The following is a 23,148-nucleotide window of genomic DNA, read 5'->3' on the forward strand; positions in this document are numbered from 1 at the left end:
ATTCCTGTTTACAGAATCAGGACTTTGCACAAACGTTTTTTTTTTTTAGAAAAAAACTAGAAAACAGTGTTTGCTGATATTTGACAAAAGAAAAATGTATTGGATGAGAAACACAAACTCTACATTCTTATGAAATGACAGTTGCTGCTGGGTCACTGTGACTACAAAGTGACGGCCATTTCTGCTGACCGTACGAGTGGTTCTGCAATGCAGCCAGCCGATTCCACGGATACCGGTTACATCAGTTTAGAGTCAGACAAGTAGGGTGCTAATATGCACACAAACAAACACAAATTTCATCTTTCGTGGGAGCTGAACCCTTTGACCTCCGAGTAATTCCCTGCTCTATCAGTTTTACTAGAAACAGAGAGAGAGAGGAGCCATAGCCAACAGAGCCAGTAATCATTATTTAGCTATAACTATTATAGCTAAACAGTTATTATTATTTAGCTTTAATTATAATAGCTAAACAGTTATTATTTAGCTTTAATTATTATAGCTAAACAGTTCATTATTATTGCTAAACAGTTATTATTTAGTTATAATAATTATAATAAAGCTGAGAAACCCATTGCAGCAGGGCAGTGCCTGCAGCCTGCTTGAGCCCTGAGGAATGCTCACACTGCTCGTTTGGGGCAGTCAGACACCGTCTCCCTCTCAGTCTCTCTGTGCCTATGCCTGGCTGGTTGCCAGCTGCATGGTTTAAGGGGGGGAAGAGCACGTCCATGGAGAGTGCTCCACAGTGAGGGCTTGATGAATGGCTTCATTGACACCCCCCTTGGGGATTGTGCTTATCCCAATCCCTCCCCGCCGTTCGTGCTCTGTGGACTTTAGACTCAACTCTGGAGTCTGTTCAGAGATTTGAAGTTAGAGTTCCCATTGATTCACAGGGAATGCTGAATGCGACTAATAGCTCATTTGACATATAGGCAGGCAGGAGACAACATGTTTGTATATGTGCTCCTCACATCTGTGGTACTTCTAGGAATATGTTTAGTTTTGCGTCATAGATTTTTGAAACTGCCAATGTGCAAAAGTACAGCACAACTCCATGGGAAAACTGTTATTGTAACAGGCAAGTACTTAATAATGTATTCATATGGACAACTTTTTTCTTACATTGTAAAGCTTGCTTCTATTTGAAGGTATAAAATACATGTTTTGACCTCCAATTAAACAAGTACACTAACATGCAAATGCGGCATTTAGTATTGCATTGTACTGTAATGTAGTCATGTTTGTACCATACCTACAGAAGATTTTTGTTATGACTGTTTTCGGTGCCACCCTGCAGGATCTAACTCAGGTATTGGAAAGCACACTGCCCTGGACTTAGCCAGAAGGGGCGCTAGAGTCATTCTAGCCTGTAGAGACCAACAGAGAGCCGAAACGGCAGTCAGAGAAATCCGAATGGTAAGAACACACGGGGCTGAGTGGTGACATCACAACCACAGAAGTCCAGGGGGGTATTCCAAGTAGTACGTGGTTTAGTGACAAACCTGGGTAAGTTAACTCAGAGTAAGTGGTAAACCTCCTACAACAAGAGTCCTATGGCATTGCTTTGTAAGGAGAATGAAGCCATACAGCTCTTCTATTAGGAGGTTTACCCCTTACTCTGAATTAACCCAGGTTTGTCACTAAACCATATACTTGGAATACCCCCTGAAGGGCTATTAAGTGTATGTGCTGTGCAAATTTGAAGGTGTTTTTGTTGCTGTTGAAATAGATCTGCTTCAAGAGCTACAATACTGATGTTCCTATAATATGTAGAAAGTCTATTCAAATGTACAGTATACACTCTAAGCTTTTGGTTTCTTTATTTTGACTAAGGTTTGCAATATAGCGTATTTACACTGACAACTGTCATTGGGAAGACACTGATCCCTCAAGATGCATTTTTTTATTTTTGGGAAATAATAGGCCTACAGGTCAGCATTAAACACTTAACTTTCCTAGTTTCCTACATTTAAATAGCTCTTTCTTCACAGAGGTGTGGAAACAGCGAGGTTATGTACATGCACTTGGACCTGGCAAAACTACAGTCGGTACGGTCCTTCGCTGAAGACTTTCTTAAAAGAGAGGCCAGACTTGATATTCTCATCAATAATGCAGGTAGGCCTACATTTGATTTACAAACATTGGGCCCTAATTTGAAAAATGGGCTAAGTGCAAAGTATTAAATGCTAATACAATAATGAGCTAATATCAATCTGCTAATTTAACACAATGCTAATACAATAAGCTAATATCAATCCACAAATGTGACACCATGCGCCAAGACCTGAATCGCAAACATTGATAAGTCAACTCAATGCTCCTAGTTCTCTAGTTCAGGTGTGAGAACTTTGCTAATTGACAGACTCTGCTCTTTGCCCTTTATTTAAATTAGGGCCCATGATGTATCTAGAGTGTCTAAGCATTTGGCATTACATTGATTTTCAATCTGGCTTATGTTATTTTCTTAACATTTACTTTGTGATGCAGGGATTGCAATTGATGGCAAGACAGAGGATGGCTTTGGAATGATCTTTGGTGTCAATCACCTCGGCCACTTCCTGTTAACCCTTTTGCTGCTGGAGCGGCTGAAAGAGTGTGGCCCGAGTAGAATAGTGAATGTGTCCTCCATAGGTCATCGAATGGCGAGCGTGGACTTCAACTGCCTCAGCACCCACAGAGACCTGTCCGTGGGCTACTCCGGCGTGGACGTGTTTTCCGTCTACTGCCAGAGCAAGTTGTGCAATGTGCTCTTCACACACGAGTTGGCCAAAAGGCTCGTGGGCACAAATGTAACCTGCTACAGCCTCCATCCAGGTCAGTGGGAATAATGTCAATATAATACTTGTTATAAAGAAAAATAAGTTGCCCAATATCAAAGGCAAGGGAATGTGCCAGAACAACAATACTCAGGAACATTGCCCAACGGCATTGCTCAGAAAGGTGCCTTGTGTATCATCAGCTTTGGAGGACACATACACATCACAGTCAAAGTTGTTCTAAAGTTCTAACAAAAATAGGCAAACTTATAACAGTAAATGTGGGTGAGCAAGTAACCATATGGTTGAGTGAGTGGGTTGGTGTGTGAGAGGGAGTGTATTGCACGGTAAGCAACCTACAGGTTTTTGCTCTGGATAATCTTCCTGAATCTCAATATTCTGATCACAACAAGTCGGGACAAATTACAAAGTCTGAGTGGCTTCATTCATTGTTTTGCACTTTTATGATGTCATCACATCACCAAAAGTATTGGTTTTACCAAAAATATTTGGCAGTATTTTTTAACTACAAAAATACATACATACTATAAAGTATTTTGATATAAATTTGCAGCCATTTTCTTCACCTCAATAAAATACTACCGGTAATTACAAAATAGTGGTCCGCAACCTATCCCAAGTGGTCCGTGAGCATCTAGTCTCCAGTCTAGTTTTAGCTTTAGATGGGGTGGGATAGGGGGTCAATTAATGTCTGTATATTTTTAGGATTTTGTGTATCTGTACCGTATACTGTGTAAATACTTTGTCTGTATTTTATTGCGCCATCTACCTGCCCAGGGACTATGGGCGGAAACTAGCAATTTGCTACAACCTGGCACAAGACATCTATTAATGTTTTTTTTGTGCACTGTCCCTGTTCAAATAAATAAATTACACTTACAATTAAAATGTTTTTCTAGGCGTGATAAAGACGGACATTGCCCGCCACGGTGGTGCTGTGTGGAGGATGATCTGGTTGCTCCTGGGCCTGGTCTTCTTCGCCGACGTAGAGTCGGGCGCCCAGACCACCCTGCACTGTGCCCTACAGGAGGGAATCGAGCCGCTGAGTGGACGCTACTTCGCCCGCTGCGCTGTGGAGGAAGTGGGCCCCAAGGCCAAGGATGACGCGGCCGCCAAGAAACTGTGGGAACTGAGCGAGCACTTTTGTGGCCTGTAGTGAAAGAGACAGAGGGCCATGCAGTTGCACAGAGACATGGGGAAAGAGAGGACGGGGGGCAAAAGAGGCAGAGGGCAAGAGAGGCACAGGGGCAAGAGAGGCAGGGGGCAATAGAGGCATGGGGCAAGAGAGGCAGGGGGCAGGAGGGGCTGGGGGCAAGAGGAGGATTCCCAGGGCCCTGCACTGACAGGGGTCATAGCAAGAGTGGAGTTGTTCTCATAACTGCTATGATTTTACAGTAAAGGATCATTTTGCTTGGTACATTTAGCCAGATCTCATATGTCCCTTCAATGCAGTCCAATTGTATTGGTTTATATAGCTCCAGTAACAACTGACACTTTGCAGATCCCAAACCTAGACCCAACATCCAGCCTTCATCCCTGCATTCATTACACCTTATCTTACTTTATCCTGACCACAGAAAGATTTTTAACGTTTTTTTTTTTTGTTTTTTTTAAACACAGTGTCGAGTTACTAGCCTGGGTGAACCCAGGCGAACCTGTTGGTCTGCAGGTTGGTCTGGACAGGGGCTCATTCATGTCCGTTTGCCCATTGCCCATTGTCCATTCATGTCAGATTTGCTAACAATTTTGTCTGGGTTCACCCAGGCTATCGAGTTACAGTATCTGTGGACTGATTGCTTTGTCTTTTTCCCCAGTTTAATTATTTAAACTACATTCTTTATGTAATCAAGTTATGTTTATGTAATTAATTAATTTTTACAGAGCTGCATAACATATATTTAATGTCAGGCAAATGCAAACCGCAAATGATAAGAACATACATTAACCTGTGTTGATTAACAAGTTTAACAGAATCATGAATTCCAACACAAGCACAGTGGCATCCCTATTCCCCTTTTACGTTGAAGCTAACTCCCGTTATAATTAGTCCTCAAGCCAGACCCCTTAATTTTGGTCCAACGGTACCATTCAAGGGGAATGAGTCTCATGGTGATTCATCTGAGGAAGGTCAGTATGACTGAAACGTTGTGAAGTGAAATAAAGTTTTTGCATTGCATAATGGACAGCGTGTGGGACTTCTTCAACCCAAGGGACTTCTTCAAGTACCACTGGTAACCCTTACCTTGTCTGACACACCTGTCCTAAAAAAGAGGTGTGCGAAAGCACTTTTGAACTGGCTAGAGTGAGAAAACATATGATAGCATTGCATTGGATTACATACATACAGCATTACATACATTACACAGTATGTAAAACATAACCATCAATAAAAAAGTGTGTGTTTTGAATGTATGAAGTAAAGTGATCAGTATTTTAAGTTACTTTTACTTTACATTGTAAATGGAAAAGCAATACACTTCTAAATTGACTAAACTGTTTGCTAGAGGATCATCAGACATGATCAAATATATAATTAAAACATGCTATTTTTTCTGCATTTTAATACTTTATACTAAACTGTATTACCAAATTATAAACATTTCTATTTTAGTTCATGCAATGTCATTTACAGTGCCATTAGCCGTCAATGTTGTCTCAAACTGTCTGTTTTGTGCCAGTGCGAATAGACGCAAACAGAGAATTATGAAATATGAAACAGCTATTGTAACATGAACCCTTGTCCTGCTCTGTTGCTCAACGTTGACAGAGGCCAGTGCTTGAAGTGGAGAAAAAAAGGTGCTGGTACTCATCAGTCACATGTATCGTACACAGTGACTTTTACTCCACTATGATAAATAGTGTACTTTTGACTCCACTACATTTTAAATATTAACATGAAGTACTTGTTGCTTTTAACCACATTTGATTCTTTAAATGCAATAATGCGATAGACCATCTTGAAGTTAATTTTTTCAATAGTTCAATTTGAACTTGGCTGAATTGGCTGTGGTAATGTGGTGACAACAGATTCTTCATCAGAACATCCTCTGTGTAGCCTGGGAGAACCCAGACAAAGTTAAGCAATTGAGCCTTTGAGATTTGAGAAGTGGTCTGGCGTTAACCAGGATCATTATGAAATTGGAATGAAATTAGACAATCATCTGACATTCACCACATAGATATTTAGCCTCCATCATTAAACAATAAATAATCTACTCATCAGTTATCTGGTTTTGTATTCGGCGGTGGAAATGTGTAAGATTTGTGAACAGAGAATGAATAATTATTTAAATTATATTATTGCATCCATTTGAGCAGTTGCAAAGTTATACAAATAGGTAAAATATTTTTTGTTGGATGTAAGGAACTAAAGGTCTGTTCAAGTCCTATGACTGACCAAAGGATGTATACCCTATTAATGGCCAATTATAAACATAGAGGTCCTATGATGCCATTCCATCATCAAGGGCATCTCTTGCTAAACATGTTAAGTGTGCAACCTATCAAGCTGTCTGTATCTGGGGCCAGACAAGTATATATCAAATGAATATGGAGAGTCCTGCCACGGGGTTGGAGGAAAGAAGGTGACATTTGGCAAGTAGTGGATGACACTCCCACCAATTGCTGAGAGCTGTCAACAATTGACTAAATGTGTCAAGACTGAATGTCTGGGAAGATGTAAATGCTACAGCATTAGTCTTGAGTGTACTCCTTTGTGTCCCTGCAAATGCAATGATTAAATTCATTTGTAATGCAGACATTCTGATATGGCTATAGTTACAGAGCAGAGGTGTCACTAGATGTTACTGGGGCCCTGTCTCTTTCCCACACATTTCCTAGTCTTTGTTGTTCTATTGAGGTAATACATGGTACTCATATATATTGTACACATATATATTTAAACAAACACATGCATTTACTTAGTCCCCCTGCCTCCTCTGAAGTTCAGTTTAAACTAGTGATCATTTCCCGATCCAGCCCTGTCTCTCTTTCCTGCTAATTTCTTGTCAATCTGCACTATTATATTGAAATTATATTAAACTGAAAAAAGAACATGCACATGCCCCTGCTGAAGTAACCTAACCAACATATGTTTTATTAACAAAAAACAATTCAATTATGCTAACATTAGTACTAAAATGTGCTATTTTTCCCATTAATTGCGTCTATCTTCACAATTTAACACATTCTTTGACATTTTATTGTAGAATTGGAAAGTCCAGACCCTTTTACCTATATTTAGATATCAAGATCATCAAAATGTGATTATCCAATCCCAATCCAAGTCAAAAACCAAGTATAATGGCTTTCAACGGTGGCCATCTTGGAAAATGGCGGCCATATTGGATTTTTTGCGTGTGCTTTTTGGATAAAGTGTGCCAAGTTTGATGCTTGTATCACAAAGTGAACGATGGTTTCACTAATCTGCCGCATTATGCAGGTACGCTTAGGAGTAAAATGTAGAAGTGCCGTTAGAATGTGTTCATTTTCAGTTTTTTTCATTTACAGTACATTATTGGTAAAAATTGATACGAAACAAAAAATAAAATAAAATGGCACAGCACAGAAAATTATTATTGATAATGAATTGAAAATGAAACCTTCATAGCAAAGGCCACCCATGTGAGCTAGACTACTAACATTATTTGATGGCATTATATTGTTTTGGTGGTGGTCTAATTGAGTGCCTATCCCTTTAAGGATGCAAGAAAGTAATTTGATTTCTGAGGAAGGCTTGCTTGAGTCTGGAAAAATAGTTGTGCATAAGGATATGTGGATGCAATTCATTAGCCTATGTTTTCTGTCATTAGTTAAATACATCGAAAATGCAATAGAAAGGATACTCTATGGCTAATCAATTTACAAAAATGTATGTAGACATAAATAGTTTGCATTTAGTTTAGTTTCACATAGTTTTAAATTTCAGCCCAAAGTTGGAGACCATGTAGAATGCTGCCATTTCAAAACCGCCCTCCACAGCTTATTGTACAGATGCGTGCTTCATATCCTCATATTCGGTAAGGTCTGCTGTTGAGAATAATGGGTGCACAGAATGCAAATATGATTTAATTTCATGTAAGTTCACATCAGATCCAGGCATGCCTTCCTGTGCAAATGATTTGTGCAAATTAAAGTAAGATCAGTTTGATAGCATAGTCTGTACCACTGTGAGTGTGCAGAATGTTACAATATGATAAACATTTCAACATGTGTGGCAGTTTCTTGAAGAAAAAAACACAACAAGGGATGACTATTAAATCGTGCTGTCCTCTGCTGTTGTGTTGGTGATGACAAACGTTTTTCAAAAAGCACTGCACTAAGCGAAGCAATCGACCTTAAAATGGCAGGATTACCAACTATGTCATTTGAGCCTGCGATGGTCCAACTGAGACTCCAATAGTTGCAATGTAAGGGAACTTAAAAATCGATATGGATTAGGCCTATGTTTAATCCACATAATTATGCAATTGGATAGGCCGATCAGAAACATTGAACCTATTGGTGAGCCCTATCTTTTAGGAGCACCGATAGGGCTGTGGCCATGGACTGATGAGAAAGAATAAGCCTGAACCACATCTTCATATGAGTTGCTGGTATCAGCATTATCGCATAGTGTGTTCAGATTTTGCTCACAGACTTATACTACTTGAATTGAATTGAATTATTCAATTAAAGGTATTGTATTGACTTTAATTAGTTGGCTATAAAGGTATTGTATTGACTTTAATTAATTGGCTATATAGTATAGAACTTTATTTTAAATACTCTGTTATGTGTGAATACATCTGGACTGCTAAAAATGTCGTCGTAATTCTCTTTGCGATGACAGTCTGCCTGTCGGTCATACTAAATCATTTTTGGCGATATAGGTGGAGATGTCATGTTGTGAAATTGTATAGTCTTGGCAGCTTATCATATCAATACCTTTGTATTTATCAAGACCATGATTCAAATGTGCGATACCATATAAAACAAGAGGTAACACCCAATATTTCTGGTTTGTTGATGCAAACAATTTATTCAAAGGTATTTAAAATTCACAGCGCTGTTGAATACCTATATGAGAAGCACTATCTTCAGGAACAGTAAGGATGCCAAAGGCTTTCTTTCCTAATGGCCCAAGAGCAGGTACCCACGTTCCCCACGGCATCCACCGCCGCCAGCTCCACCTTCTCAGAGCAGCAGGAGGCGCTGTAGGTGGCCTGGGTCACATCCACTCCGCCCTGGCGCTTCACGGTTGTGGCGAGGGTGCCAGTGCCCTGCTGGACTGTGATGGTCTTAATGCCTGAGCCTTTACCGTCCGTCAGCTCGGCGAACAGTTTCCAAGTTGACAGATTGCAGTCGCCAAAGCATTCAACGTCCACACTGGTCACCTGGCAGTCGGGCGGGGAGTTGTCGGTTACCTTGAAAGGAGGAAACACCAAACGATAAAACCACAATAGGGATACATCATCTACACATGCAAGAAACTAGCATCCTAGCATAGCATACCCTCAACCTCTACCTGAAGAACACCCCCAGCATCATATAGCATTCCCAGAGGCACAAAGCGGTATTACCAGAGAGTACTGTCCGAAGATAGCTGGTTTGCATGCTAACTTTAGTTGATATCTTGGCAATACAGCGCAGACGCTATTTTGACATGAAGTCAAACCAAGGATCTTTGGTCAAACTGGTTATTTCTTCACATCCTGTTGTTATTTCCTCTGACTTTGTCGGTATTTGTTGGTAGGGAACCCTTCATGAATCATGTGTGTCTGTGGCGGGGGGGGGGGGGGGGGGGGGTGCTAATTCAATGAAACACAGATGAAGGAAGGTGCCTGCTTGATAACCATAACCTCAGTGAAAGTCACTGATAGGCAGTGACGGACTGGGATTAAAAAACGGCATGCACGCGCATGCATGTGCTCGCAACACACAGATATTCACCCCTTGCAGACACGTGACTTAAGTCACGCGACGGCTCCATGCTGGACGGCAAAAAGATGGGAGACGGACGGCAAATTACATTATGTCATAAAGATTATGATGAACTGAACACCATTACTATAACATCTTTGTAGTTCAATGTATTGCTGTTTGGGGATGCCAGTGGTGTTGTTAGATGAAATGGGTCATGATCGCAAATGTTAAGTTATTAAAACTGGTGGTAACAGCAATGGGAGATAACGTTACGTTAGGCTACTGTAATTAACATTATGGTAAATGAACACCCATAAGTATTTCTGGACTAAAATATTGCAAAGCGATTTGGTTACTTTATTTGTCTTGCTTTTATCAGTTGTAACATAGTCAAAACGTTAAGAATGTCATATCAGAACATGAAATAATAACTACTGCCACACTTAGAAGCTAGCTATTCTAGCTAACGTTTATCGTAGCTCATAGTGCTAGGGCTAATGTAACTCGTCAGTTTGTACGTTGCCCAGCGAATAAACTTACAATTCTTTAACTTAATGTCTTAAGTTAAAGAATTGAAAGAAATAGGAAAAAAAAAAAAAACTTGAACGGTATTATCTGTTTACATTCAGATCTTGCCAAAGACTTTGCCTAAGTGCTATCTGCCGTCCTGTTCAGAGTCTATGGTTGCTATAGCAACCGCTGCTGTGCTTCATACACTGAGGAGATAAGCATGCAATTGTGGTTGAAATACTCCCGAAACACAAAGAAAACAAACCAAAATATATCTATGCAAGAACATGGGATGTTGTTGTATTCCAAACAATAAGCCAACAGTCGTGGAAGGGCATTACTACGGTTAAATCTCACTATAATCTCCTAGCTCTCCTAATATGTCCCATTACAACCCATTGATTTGATTCGTGTTCTTGCCGTCCACTAGGCTATTTTGCTGTGGCGCAAGAGGCAGAAAGCACCATAGAACAGCATAGAACAGTGCTCTTCATGAAAAGAACAAAATGAGTTTTTGTGCTGAAAACTGCACCAATTCGAAATCACGATGGTTAGAGAATGTTCAATATGTTCAATATCCCTAAAGGTATGCATGTCTTCGCCAAAAATGACAAATACAATGTTAATGCAAATGAACGGCAAACTCTGAAATATAGCCTGAAATAAGATGCTATTATCATTGAGACAACAGGGGACCAGGGGTATATAAAAAATTACGATTGTACCTTACAGCAGCCGACTATTTAAGTCAAGTTTATAACGTTGTGGCACCAAGCGTCTTCTGCCCCACGGCTGCGCGCGAATGTAGTTTTGTTGATAAACGGGAAACCCATCAGAGCAGCCGCTCCACAAACATGTCTTAATTAAAGTCATGCAGTTAACAAGGTGCGAAGGAGCTTGCTCTTCTCCGCAACCAAGGATCAAGGCATGCTAGATCGGCAATTCCCTGTGCTGAAGGAAGTAGACGCATTCGGTTTTGAAATTCCCAGAAGTCATTGCTTCATGTAGCCTAACTTTTGTAAACCAATAATAAAATAAAAGATACAGGCAGCATATTTATTGTATTCCAATTTCAAACAATGCACTTTTAAATCATTTGATTGAATAAGGTTACAAAATAATGTAGACTGATGTAAATATTGAGAGTAAATCAAGCCAATCTACGGACGGCACCAACCAATCAAATTAGGTTATACTTCAAGTCATTTGCATAGCTACCGTCGGGAACACCCACTGGCATGCGTTGACGGAACGCAACTGTGTGTAGGAGCCCTAAAGGTACCGATCCACTTGCACAACACTTCATTTTGTCGTGTCGCATAGATGTCGCGCTGCCTCCCCACATTCAGTCGTGTGTGGGCGTTTTGTTTAAGATGTCAGTTACCAGCTCATACTCAGTTCGTTTTAACGTATTATAAGTGTTTTTCCACAAATGGACCACAATTTTAGGCATGTACTTAACAGTATAGCCTACAACACATTAATAGCCTAAACAAACTATGCAAGCCATTTGGAAATCTTGTTTTATTTAAACTACTCAATGCAATCTCAAATCCTCACCAAAAACACCAACATTCAATATAGTTTCGTTTTGTTTTATGGACTACTAGGTGGTCGTGGAAAAGATGTTAAAACATTATTGGTCTTGTAAGCGGAACCAAAGTTTCACAGGCACAGTTGTGGTAGAACAGAGGACCTACAACCTTGTCCTTTCATTGGAGAGTCGCCAAAGATTGTAAGGCTCCGCCTTGCTCCAATCTTTGGAGTCGCCTCGCGTCCGGAAGTAGAAGGGGCGGGACTTCACCACTCTATGCGATACTACAAAATGAAGTGTCGTGCAAGTGGATCGGTACCGTAACAACAATCTTTGACCGTAACTCTGGTCATCTCCCGATCCCACTCCATCTCTCTCTCCCTTGTTTCCTGTCACTCTCTTCACTGTCTTGTCAGATGAAAAGCATAATAAGACCCAAAAAAATATTTAAAAGAATGTTTACCTCAGCTAATACAGTAAGGCGGAGCACAGCATAATTAATGTCGCCTCCGGGACCCTGGACCTCAATGGTCAGTGTGACGTCTGTGCCCGAGGGGGTGCCTGCAGGAGCTACAATGGTCAGTGTGCTCTCAGTATGGCCGCCAGCACTTAGAGTCAACTTGGAGGGGAAGGACAATCTGAAGTTGCGGTCGTTCCTCGCTCGGACAATGAATCTGCCTCCTAAACGGGCAGTGGCTACCGTGAAAGGGATGTTAAGCGGGACGCCGGGCTTCAGGTTAGCCGTTGTCTCAGCCTGGGAAACAAACAGTCGCACTAATTTAGTTATTTCCTGCTACACATCAGCTAGAATGTCATTTTTAGAATGATCTGACATGGCAAATTGATTTCTGACACATCTTCAATTGTCCTTTTTTTTAGTTCTTTCATCCATTTCTTTGACCATTTTGACTGGGCTGTACTTACTGTGACTGTCACGCCCGAGGCCCTTAGCTGGGTGCACGACTGTCTCTGGAACATCTCAAAAGATCCTTTGAGGATCGTCCCCTTCAGCTGAACAGCGAAGCTGCCCTCGGGCACTCTGCTCACTGTCGCTAAGTAGCTTTCCATCTCTGTCTTTTTAAGACTTGCAAGCACAATGTTGCCGTGTTCTGGCACCATAGCCACTTCTGTTACTTTCACAGAGTCGGGCATGGTGATAGCCACCAGTAAAGTGGCCTTCGCACCTGAGATTAAGACAGAATATGGCAGTTTTGAGATCAGTCATATTGCATTCTGAAATATTTTCATGTATTTTTAGTAGACCTAGCCTACAGATGTGTATCTTTTGTGTCTCGAAAGCAACATGACAATCTTACTGGCAGAGGGTCGGCTGTCAAGAACCACAAATGAGTCAGAGCCTTCATTTACTTCCACAAAGTTGTACAGGAAGTCAATCGGGCTTTGTCCTTAAAAGGTAGTCATGCACAAAATGTCATACTCATGAAAGCATGAAATTCAAAATCTTATGACAAAGAAATTTCATAAAAATAAAGATATGTTCCTTTCAGAGCTGTTTAGTGTAATTTATAATAAAACAATAGCCTAGAGATAGAATGTAGATTTATATAGGCCTATACATAAAAAAGTAATCTGAATTAGCATAGAATAAAATGTTCATGAGTTTGATAATATAACACAACAAAAGGACAGTCCTTTTTAAAGGCCAACATAGAAAAAAATCCCATGATCCTCCAGTTATCTATAGGCTAGATAAGTAGGCCCTACATTTTTTTAGACACCAGTAGGTTAGGGTAAGGGGATGATCTAAATGTGGTGGAAATAATCCACTGTATGTTTTCATGATTTTGAATCGGACTAGACACCACATCAATCCAATACCTTGACAAGGTATTGAACACAGCCATGCTAATTTAAGTGGTGCTTTTTTCCATGAGTTTGGGATGAGTTTTGGATAGTTGGTGCCCTTGAAGCACAGTGGCCGGCCGCACATCCATGTGATCTCAAAACATTGGAGGGTACACAAGTGTCTTGCATAGAGCCTCACACGCACCCTCTGATGTCGAAACGCTGGGTCAATAGTCTGCCAGGGTCACGCAATAGTCGACCAGGGTCGGCGTGACAGAAGTGCAAAATGCAACACTGGCTCATTTCTCTTCTTCACTAAATGCCTTTAATTATTATTCATTACACTGATGTACTTGTGTCACAGTACTTGTAGAAATATTCCTTTTGATTTGTGACATACCTGGAGGCTAGCTAATAGGTGACGTAGATTTATGCTGAAAGTGACTCCTGGCAAGAGCACAGAGTTCATAGCAGCTCAACAGAGATAATACAAATGCATTAAACTAGCTGAAAACAACAGTTAAATGAAGAGTAGCACATTTCCCATCGCATAATGTCTGTGCAAAAAAAAACCCCAAACAACTTAACTCTCAGAAATCTGAAATCAATCAAATAATGTAGGCATGAGAATATGGAAAAATAACCACACACTTCAGGATGTAAAAATATATGTAAAGGAAAACCTTACTGAACATTCTATGTTAATTAATATGATAATAACACTGAATGACTAATCAGATATGCACATGTTTATCAAAACAGTAAAAATAGGTCTTACCAACGACTTTGACTGTGTAAGATTGAGATGCCTGAACTTTAATGACCCATAATCCCTTTTTCTTGACATCTGTGTTGATGTGCATTGTGTATACATTCCCCACCTTGTTGATGGTACCCAGTGCACCTGTTGTTTGAGTGCTGGTCTGAGAGACACCTTTATAAAAAACATTTTAAAGGACGGTTAGCATGCAGGCTAACAGGTTTTAATTCACTTTACTCAGTTAAATAATCTTTTCTGAGGTTGACCAGAAGGGTCTTCTCACCCATGGCACTGGTGATGGTAAATGTTATATGGCCCCCTGTGATGTAGATAGCAAGGTGACTTAATGTTGTGTCCATGTGAAAGGGGAATAGTTCTGATCGGTCCCTCACAGCTTGGAAAACGGTCACCTGTTCCGAAGAGCAAAAATAAAGACATGTTACAGAGCTTAAGCGGTCAAGCTATATTTATTTTTGAAAATATATAGTAAAACACCAATGGTTAATTATGGAGCCCCTAAAGGGCAAAAATAAAGGATGCAATTGTTCATGTTGAAATTTGTAGAGAAAGAGATGGCATTAGTGATAGCTAAACCTTGTTTGGTGATCTCTGAAGTGATAAATGTCGCTTCAACTTAACAATAAACTGTGACTTGTCTGACAACTTTGAAAAAAGAAATAGACCTTTTGTCTTGTCCTGTCTTACAGTCCACTTGTGGCCCTTGCTTTTGTGGGTGAGATTTTAACATATCATGCTCAATCAATGAACCTAATAAAGACTTACCTACTTACTTACTCTTCAGCTTTCTGATATTCTGTAGTAGCCTACACATTGTTTTAATGCTTGATTTAACTGTTTGATTTTTGGGTGTTTGCCATTGACAATGCAATATCTTCATGAACAACGCTTCACTCCTTCTATAGGTTACTTTACCAGCCATCACATATCCTTATAAATAATCCAAATTCTTGATTAAAATCTCAAGTAGCCTATATGGATAGAATGATAGAAAATTTGTAAATGAGTTTACCCTATTCTCCTCAACTTAAGACGTCACCAGCCGCCACTGATTATATCCTATATCATATCTGCTAGAGATGAATAGCTGTCAAAAGGGTGGCCTACTCTCAATCAAGGAACTGCTGCACATTTTGTGACAAATATGTTGTAGGCTAGGCAATGGTGGTCAATATCAAAAAAGTAAAAAGTGAGTGGGATTTAGCAGATCGCATTTATCAATTTCTTTCTCTCTTTTTTACCAATAGAAATGTCAACCTACCTTAGCAGAGCTTGATGCGTCAGTGATAATGGATGTGGCCCTGGGCAGGTTTGTCTTGGTAACCTCTATAGCCAGTCCACCAGATGCGTGGGCCAGCTCCTCGTAAACCCTGTAACTGGGATTGGACAGACTCCGACGTTCACGCTCATATTGCTTGTGCTCCTGCTCCTCCTCATCAGATCGCAGCTGCTCATCAGCGTTCCTTCGACGCCGCACTCCCAGCGGATTGGTTAGCATGAAGTTGACCTCAGAAGAGGAAGGAGAAGTGGACAAGAAACACCAGTGAGCGGGGTGGATTAAGGGAAGGCTGGCGGAATTCATGGTGGCTAAAGAGTGATAAAGAGTGAACCAGAGGAATGGTGTTTTGCTTTATTTTAGCCTACCTGTCAGCAGAGGTGTAAAAGTCCTACCATGTATTGGTTCTACCTGTGCACTTATGATTTCACTAATTAGCTCATCTACCTGGTTGATGTGTTGTGCCAATTAGAATCAACTGCTTTAGTAAATGGTTGGAGAAAATATGTGAGAGGACTTTTACTGGACTTTTCCACCTCTGCCTGTCAGTGATGATAGAATTTTAAGAGCATTGCTCATACTCACTGTTGACTTCGTCTTCTCTATCAGGACCAGATCTGTACTCTTCAGCGAAGTGTCTTTAGCTGAAGCATCCGTGAACAGAAAGATTTCTGAATGGGGTGGTGTACTCGTGAGGGCCAGCTGGACAGAAGATGCACAGAAGCAGGAGACAAATATTCAGGAAAATATAGACGCGCTTGAGGAGCTGGAAAACTCATAATGGCTAGCTGGGTTTGTCTGCTTTAGTTTGGAACTGGACATATGTGTTGTTCACAAGCCCTTTTTACAGTCACATCCATCTGATTTAATCTTCTCTAATTGTTAAAGTGAATATGTATGTTTAGAGGTGGTTTTGTTAGAACATGACCTAGAAATAGCATCAGAATGTGTAAAAATGACATTACATACCATACTACTACTATACTACTACTATACTATACTCTACCATACTACTACTCTACCATACTACTACCATACCATACTACTACTATACCATACTATACTATACTACTACTATACCATACTATACTCTACCACACTACTACCATACCACACTACTACTATACCATACTATACTATACTACTACTACTGTATACCACACTACTACCATACCACACTACTACTATACTACTACTATACCATACTATACCACACTACTACCATACCACACTACTACTATACTACTACTATACCATACTATACTATACTACTACTATACCATACTATACTCTACCATACTACTACTATACCATACTACTACCATACTACTACTCTACCATACTACTAGTATACTATACAACACCACACTACTACTATACTGTACCATACTATACCATACTATACCATACTACTACTACTACTAGAGTCATGTTACAAAGTTAGCACACCCATGCTAGTTGACTAAAAAGAGGAATAAAAAAATAATCTTTTGGAAATGTATCTTAATGCCTTAATTATGAAAATGAGTACAAATCCAACCTTTAAGGACACCAATTTTCTTTGTAAATGAATAATGTATCATAAATAAATAAATGCTTTTCCTTAAAATACAGGGGGCATAAGTAAGCACACCCCAATGTTAAATTCCCATAGAGGCAGGCAGATTTTTATTTTTAAAGGCCAGTTATTTCATGGATCCAGGACACTATGCATACTGATAAAGTTCCCTTGGCCTTTTGAATTAAAATAGCCCCACATCATGATATATCCATGATACAGGATTCTATATATATGGGTAGTAGCCTCGTGGTTAAGGAGCTAGGCTAACATGCAGTAGCCTGAAAAGTTGTGGGTTCAATTCCCAGCTTCCACCGTTGTACCCTTAAGCAAGGCACTTACCCCCAAGTTGCTCCAGGACATTGCCCTTTGTAATATAAATTACATAATATGTAAGTTGGTTTGGATAAAAGTGTCTGCTAAATTAATAAATGGTTATGTATACTGCACCCTATCCAGCTCATCTTATATACTATAGTGAACAGTGTGCTCAGTTGTCCTCATACCTGAAGCGCTGACAGTGACATTTCAGGCTCATCTCCACCCCCGTTAGCTGTAAGACTATTAATGCGCGTCTGAAATTCTCCTGCAACAGTAGTCTTAAAAAAAGGTCCAAAAGCTTGCAAAAGAGTCCAAAAGTGAAAATTAGCAATAATACATAACGGCAACCTTACCCACTATCCCCCACCTCCCCCTCAATATCCAATAAATTTACTAATTTGTTGAAAAACTGAACCACTTTACACCAATACCAATCTTGAACTGTCAAGGTCAAGGTGAACTTTATTATCCAATGCACAAGGGGAAACTCATGTGGTCATTGCACGTCTTGTCCAAACATAATTTTTAAAGACATAGACACCAAAGACAAAACAGACTGTACCTGGATCATTGAAGGGTACCAGATAGTAATCGGAGGGCTCGTCAGGAGTGCCTCTCTTGCTGTCTATGATGGTGGCTGTAGTCTGTCTCACAAAACTAATGTCATCTGACATACTCCCTGTGGTGTCAATCACAAAGCACATCGCGATGGAGGTCTGACTCATCCTCATCAGCCTAAGTGGAAGAGCAAGAGGAGAAGGAAGACGTGGTTAGGTTCGGTCTTAAAACTAATGTTAAGGAGGCGGACATCCCCTAGTCCAACCCCCCCCCCCCCCCCCCCCCCACACACACACACACAACTGTACTACCCTATCCCATCCATAGTGTCTATTTATTTACCAATGTACATACTGTAATTACACTTATACATAGCCATATTTTACTGCTCTTCATCCTGCACATACACGTATTATTAATACTATTATAATGTTACTGTTTCTGCACACACTGCACATAGCTGTACATACTGTACATATCTGTTTATATGGTTCATACTAAATATCCATATCCATCTCAGGACAAAGATAGGGACAAACACAAGTTTGTTTTAAATGTGCTGAGCAGACAGGATGAGTTATAGACCCTGTTTCCATTTGGGCGGTTTTTGTTTGTTGGTAATAGGCAGCATAGAGGATACATTGCAGCTGCCTTCAATAATGACCATTTGGGGGTAGTTCGAAGTTGTCTTAGGAGGCATGAAAAGAGAGTTTGATCGGTTTGAAACAGCACTTGTTGCCTCATTCTCTTGTTAGGTATCTTAAAAGGCAGCGAGATGCATTGTGAAGTGCATTGAACACTATCCAATGGTGGTGCTGATGGTGTATTTGTTCAATTTCACTGCTGGTTATGCCCCTTGGAAACGGGAAGTGAGCAAAGCATCTCCAAACCAATTCTCAGTCTCAGGAAGGGAAGGGACCAAGGTAGTACCGTTCTTGCTAGTAACGTCATTGTCAGAGTCCTTGTCCGTCTCTACAGCAGTAAAAGGGAGAACAAGGGAGAATGCTGACTTTTTGGATAGCCTTGTCAGACGTAATATCCGGCAAATGCACTCTACCTAGAGCACGCTCAAGGCTTTTGGACGTGCCCATTGCTATGCACCTCTACAACCCCTCTGGCCTTGCCGTGCCAGTGAAGCACCCTCCGATTACTGACTGGTGCATGCACTCTTAAAACGAATGTGTTGAAAACAACACAACTTGCGTTGTTTTTTACACATCTCTGTGTCCAGATAGGGACAACACAGTTTGTGTTGTTTCCTTTTTTTATTTGTTACACAATATGTGTAGAAAATAACACAACTTGCGTTGTTTTTTTAACACATCTCTGTGTCCAGATAGGGACAAAACATTCATTTTAAGAGTGTGGGTATCATCAGACTTGCCTTCTCGCCACCCTTGAGCTCAACATGCTTTTTCTATATTTGTTATATTTCGCCGTTTTTATATTCTTTTCCTAGATTTCAACCTATGAATGCCCATAGGAGCTCCACATATTTTGGGCAATTTTTTTATCTCTTCCAGCTTTATATTGCGGCCCAGCGCAAGCTGGGTTGTGACATCATTTCATGTGGTACCGTAGGAAGTCGGCATCCCCAGCTGCTGCTCTGATGTCCTGCAGGAGATCAACGGAGGCCTTTGTGGCGATCTCCTGACCCTCTTTGCTGATTGTAGGTGTAGGTCTTACCCAGCTTGTTAAATCTGAACAGATCATATCAACAAATGAGTTCCACCATACATGCTATTGGTACATGCACACACACACACACACACACACACGTAACACAGAGAAACACAAACACACACGTAACACAGAGAAAAACAACGAGACAGTATGAGCTGTTAATGTTGTCATACCATACCATTTTTAATTGGTACAGCAAGTCTTATAAGTGTGGAGTAGGGCAACTTGCTTTCCAGTTCAATCGGATCACCGTGACCGTAAACATTCTGAAAGGCACATTTCCATATGCATTTACACTGAAGCCTTGGTCAAAGTTTTGGTGAAAATATTGGTAATTATTGTGAATTTGTTGGTAAGCATTTTAATACACTTAATTTGAGTGTGTTAAAAACCAAATATCAACAACCATTACTTATATTTTGACCAAAACTTTAGATTAAAACATTATAGTGTTATATTCATTATTGTTATATTTTGACTTGATTTAAGGATAGGCTACTTCTGTTTTTGACGTGATTCAACTATTTCAATGACTTCATGAAAGCTATGCAAGACACTCTCAGAAAGTTACCTGTAGGGCATGGAGAACCTCTCCTAATTTCTCTCTCGCAGCTTCAAAGTTCTTTTTTTGAATACTCGACTTTACGGCAGCAATATCGTCTGTAATGAGCTTACGCCACTGTGCAAATGTCACAGACTGACGGTCATCCATGCTTCCTTTAGTTAGGCTTATCTCATTGATGGCCATTCGAAAACTGATGGCGGACGCCGAGGATGTGCAGGCCTTCACCAGAGCCTCTGCTGACACTGGCCCAGGCTACAACAAATGAGATTTGTAAGACCACCTTATTTATGGGCTACTGTTACTAGTTAGATAGATAGATAGATAGATAGTAGGATACATGCATATATTCATACATCCTTTTACATTCATATTCATTCATACATATTTCAATTTTTTCAGTCATCACTGATTGGAACTATAAAGCATTCACTTGACAGAACTGTTAACTGTAGCCTACGCAACTGCAATGCATCACATTTTTTCCACCTGTTTTTTCTGAATCAACATACTTATCTCATTAATTAAAAACGGCTATAATTTTCTGAATTAATGAGACAATAGAGTGATTAATTCTGATCAGGTATTTCTACTATATGACTTTATGAGTTTAAACTACAGGAAACATGACCATCAGAGTGACTCCAAACGTCTTACAGGGAGAACAAATGCCTTTCCCGTGCGCAGAGCATGAGAGTGGCAGGCGGCCGTTGTGGACTGTATGATGGCGTTCTCCGTCATCTGCAGGTGAGTGTGGGAAGTGGCCAGAGTTCCTCTCAGGGTGGAGAAGAGTGCGAAGAGCCAGAGGATGTGTCCTGTGCCCATAGTAATCTCTGTGACAGTGAGAGATGCAGAAAAGCAGGAAAGGTGCATGTAAATATCTTTAACGAGTGATTCATCTTCTGTGTGAGATAGTGCAGCAATGTATGAAAATGGTTTATTATGATTAAATAATAATAAAGTTACATTTTTTTTAAAGTGCCTTTCACAAACCCAAGGTCACTTTACATGAGGAGACAAAAGGTGGTGACCGATGAAAAGGGAATTACAATAATGGATACAGGAAATAATGAGCACGATCCAAGGTGTATTCTTACAGCCTTACAGAGATGGTGAAGGTGAGCAATGTTGAAAGAAAGTGGTCATGGTGAGGGACTTGTATGTACAGTATATGTATGGCAAACAGAAATTCAATACATTTCCCATCATGCAAAAATATTATTAAAAATCACAAACAAGTCATTAGTTAAGTCAGTCAGTTAGGGCATTCCAAACTTTTGATGGCCATAGGCATGGATGGATTATGAACCCCTAGGCACAGATGCAAAAAGCCCCCCTCCCCTTAAATGATGACTTGTGAATGATGAATGATACAGAAATAGTTTATGTAATGATATAGTATACAAAGGCTATTGCGCTATTAACCCAAAAATATTTTCATGAACAACATTACTGTATCTATTTTTAAAAGAATGCCAGTTCATAGGCTGAAAAGGACCCCTATATTATAGTTACATGTTGTACCCTTCATTTCATACATTTGCATTCACAGTAGATCAGAGGACTGGTTGAATAGCTAAAATATGCATTTAAGACTTCAGATCATACAAACATCTAGATATTATGCTTACAGTATGTGAAAAGCACAACATGCATACTGCTGTAATTGTGTAAAAAGCATGTGTTTATCCACATGGAAATAAGTTATTAATCCTTAAATGCATTATCCTATTAATCCTAAATCCATTAAGTAATGTAGTGTAATCCCTCAAGGATATCTTACCTTAATCTTTAGGGAGCGATGTTACGTGACGAGTGCAAGGTGAAGAAATAAACTGAAAAATGCTTGTTTGGTATGTGTGTATGTGTGTGGTGATGGGGAAATGAAACGGATGCATTTTTTTGCATGGTCATTGTGTTTCTGAGAAATTGTTTTTTTTACTTGCTGTCCCTCTCATCATGTTTACGCAAAGCCAGCTCAAAGGCTATGCCTCAAAATTGCAGGCAGTCTATTATTTACTAACTTTTTGTGTTTGTGCTTTTTAATTCACTGTTTTTATTATCAAACAAAGCAATAGAGTGCTATGCTTAATATCACAATAACATCAATATCAATAAAAGGAATCATGACTTCATCCTCATTTATCATCCTCAGACATGATCGAACTACACTATTAGTGCTGCATATGAATGAAGACTTTTTTAGGAAACCAGCAATTCAAGTTCAATTCCAGTTCATTTCATTTCATTCATCACTGTGCCATTAACAATCAACATTGTCTCATTGTCTCATTGTCCCTAGAGCAGGGGTCTTCAACCTTTTTTCATTAGAGACGAAATGGACATGGAGCTTTTATGCTAGTAGCATGCCATGTATTCACATAGCTGATCTCCACCCAAAACCGCTGAATTTTGTAGATTTGTATGCTTTTTAAAGGTTCCTTTCAACTCATTTACCTTCTCTCTTTGCAGACTGTGAATTTGATTTCATAGGAATTTTAACATGTTTCCCAAGTGACTGGGTTATCAGATTTATGAACATCTTCCTCATACCTTTTGGAGAGCAGAAAAAGGTGGGGAGCTACTGGTAGCTTGCGAGCTACCTGTTGGAGACCCCTGTCCTAGAGCACAAATATAAGTTATGGTAGCAATGTAAAATCTCCCTTTGTACAGGAAGACATTAAGCAATCAATGTACAAACAGATGCCCTCAAACGTAGACAATAATAGCCTTATCTCAAACAACAGATTCTTGATAGTGATCTACAAAAGAGCTGACGAACTAATTTCAACATATGCCCGCCACAAGTTTCTTTGGTCATGGTGTTGACTCACAGTGTTCTTTCAAAAGCACTGCACTGAACAGTGTGCAATCAGACAGAGCAA

The 23,148-nt window shown here is 39.9% G+C and overlaps 2 protein-coding genes across 2 annotated transcripts; one reads left to right on the plus strand and one right to left on the minus strand.

Annotated features, from left to right (window-relative positions):
• The first annotated feature begins 529 nt into the window (after positions 1–529).
• On the plus strand, positions 530–4,025 carry LOC121709808 (retinol dehydrogenase 12-like). The gene is made up of 5 exons (XM_042093420.1): positions 530–1,075; positions 1,295–1,413; positions 1,989–2,112; positions 2,485–2,811; positions 3,674–4,025. Exons 1-5 carry the CDS (start codon positions 901–903, stop codon positions 3,928–3,930), a joined length of 1,002 nt encoding a protein of 333 aa, XP_041949354.1. The 5' UTR covers positions 530–900; the 3' UTR covers positions 3,931–4,025.
• Positions 4,026–8,766: 4,741 nt separating this feature from the next.
• LOC121709513 (von Willebrand factor A domain-containing protein 7-like) lies at positions 8,767–22,117 on the minus strand. The gene is made up of 15 exons (XM_042092946.1): positions 22,047–22,117; positions 20,921–21,096; positions 20,273–20,518; positions 19,880–19,967; positions 19,595–19,718; positions 18,023–18,195; positions 17,646–17,758; positions 16,167–16,283; positions 15,567–15,812; positions 14,571–14,697; positions 14,306–14,461; positions 13,038–13,127; positions 12,646–12,905; positions 12,185–12,475; positions 8,767–9,178 (listed from the first exon to the last, which is right to left on the minus strand). The coding sequence occupies exons 2-15, from the start codon at positions 21,086–21,088 to the stop codon at positions 8,852–8,854; spliced, it is 2,526 nt and encodes an 841-aa protein (XP_041948880.1). The 5' UTR covers positions 21,089–21,096; positions 22,047–22,117; the 3' UTR covers positions 8,767–8,851.
• Between the last annotated feature and the right edge of the window lie 1,031 nt (positions 22,118–23,148).

This window comes from Alosa sapidissima, chromosome 5, assembly GCF_018492685.1.
Source record: "Alosa sapidissima isolate fAloSap1 chromosome 5, fAloSap1.pri, whole genome shotgun sequence".
NCBI lineage: Eukaryota > Metazoa > Chordata > Actinopteri > Clupeiformes > Clupeidae > Alosa > Alosa sapidissima.

What these genes read in the sequence shown, in the direction of transcription:
- LOC121709808 (XM_042093420.1), top strand. Translation starts at nt 901, where the DNA reads ATGCGACTAATAGCTCATTTGACATATAGGCAGGCAGGAGACAACATG. An exon ending in CAGTCAGAGAAATCCGAATG is followed by an intron (nt 1,414 to 1,988) that starts GTAAGAACACAC and finishes CTTTCTTCACAG; the next exon opens with AGGTGTGGAAACAGCGAGGT. An exon ending in CTGCTACAGCCTCCATCCAG is followed by an intron (nt 2,812 to 3,673) that starts GTCAGTGGGAAT and finishes ATGTTTTTCTAG; the next exon opens with GCGTGATAAAGACGGACATT.
- LOC121709513 (XM_042092946.1), bottom strand. Translation starts at nt 21,088, where the DNA reads ATGGGCACAGGACACATCCTCTGGCTCTTCGCACTCTTCTCCACCCTG. An exon ending in AGGTTCTCCATGCCCTACAG is followed by an intron (nt 19,968 to 20,272) that starts GTAACTTTCTGA and finishes TGTGCCTTTCAG; the next exon opens with AATGTTTACGGTCACGGTGA. An exon ending in GGGGATGCCGACTTCCTACG is followed by an intron (nt 18,196 to 19,594) that starts GTACCACATGAA and finishes TCTTCCACTTAG; the next exon opens with GCTGATGAGGATGAGTCAGA.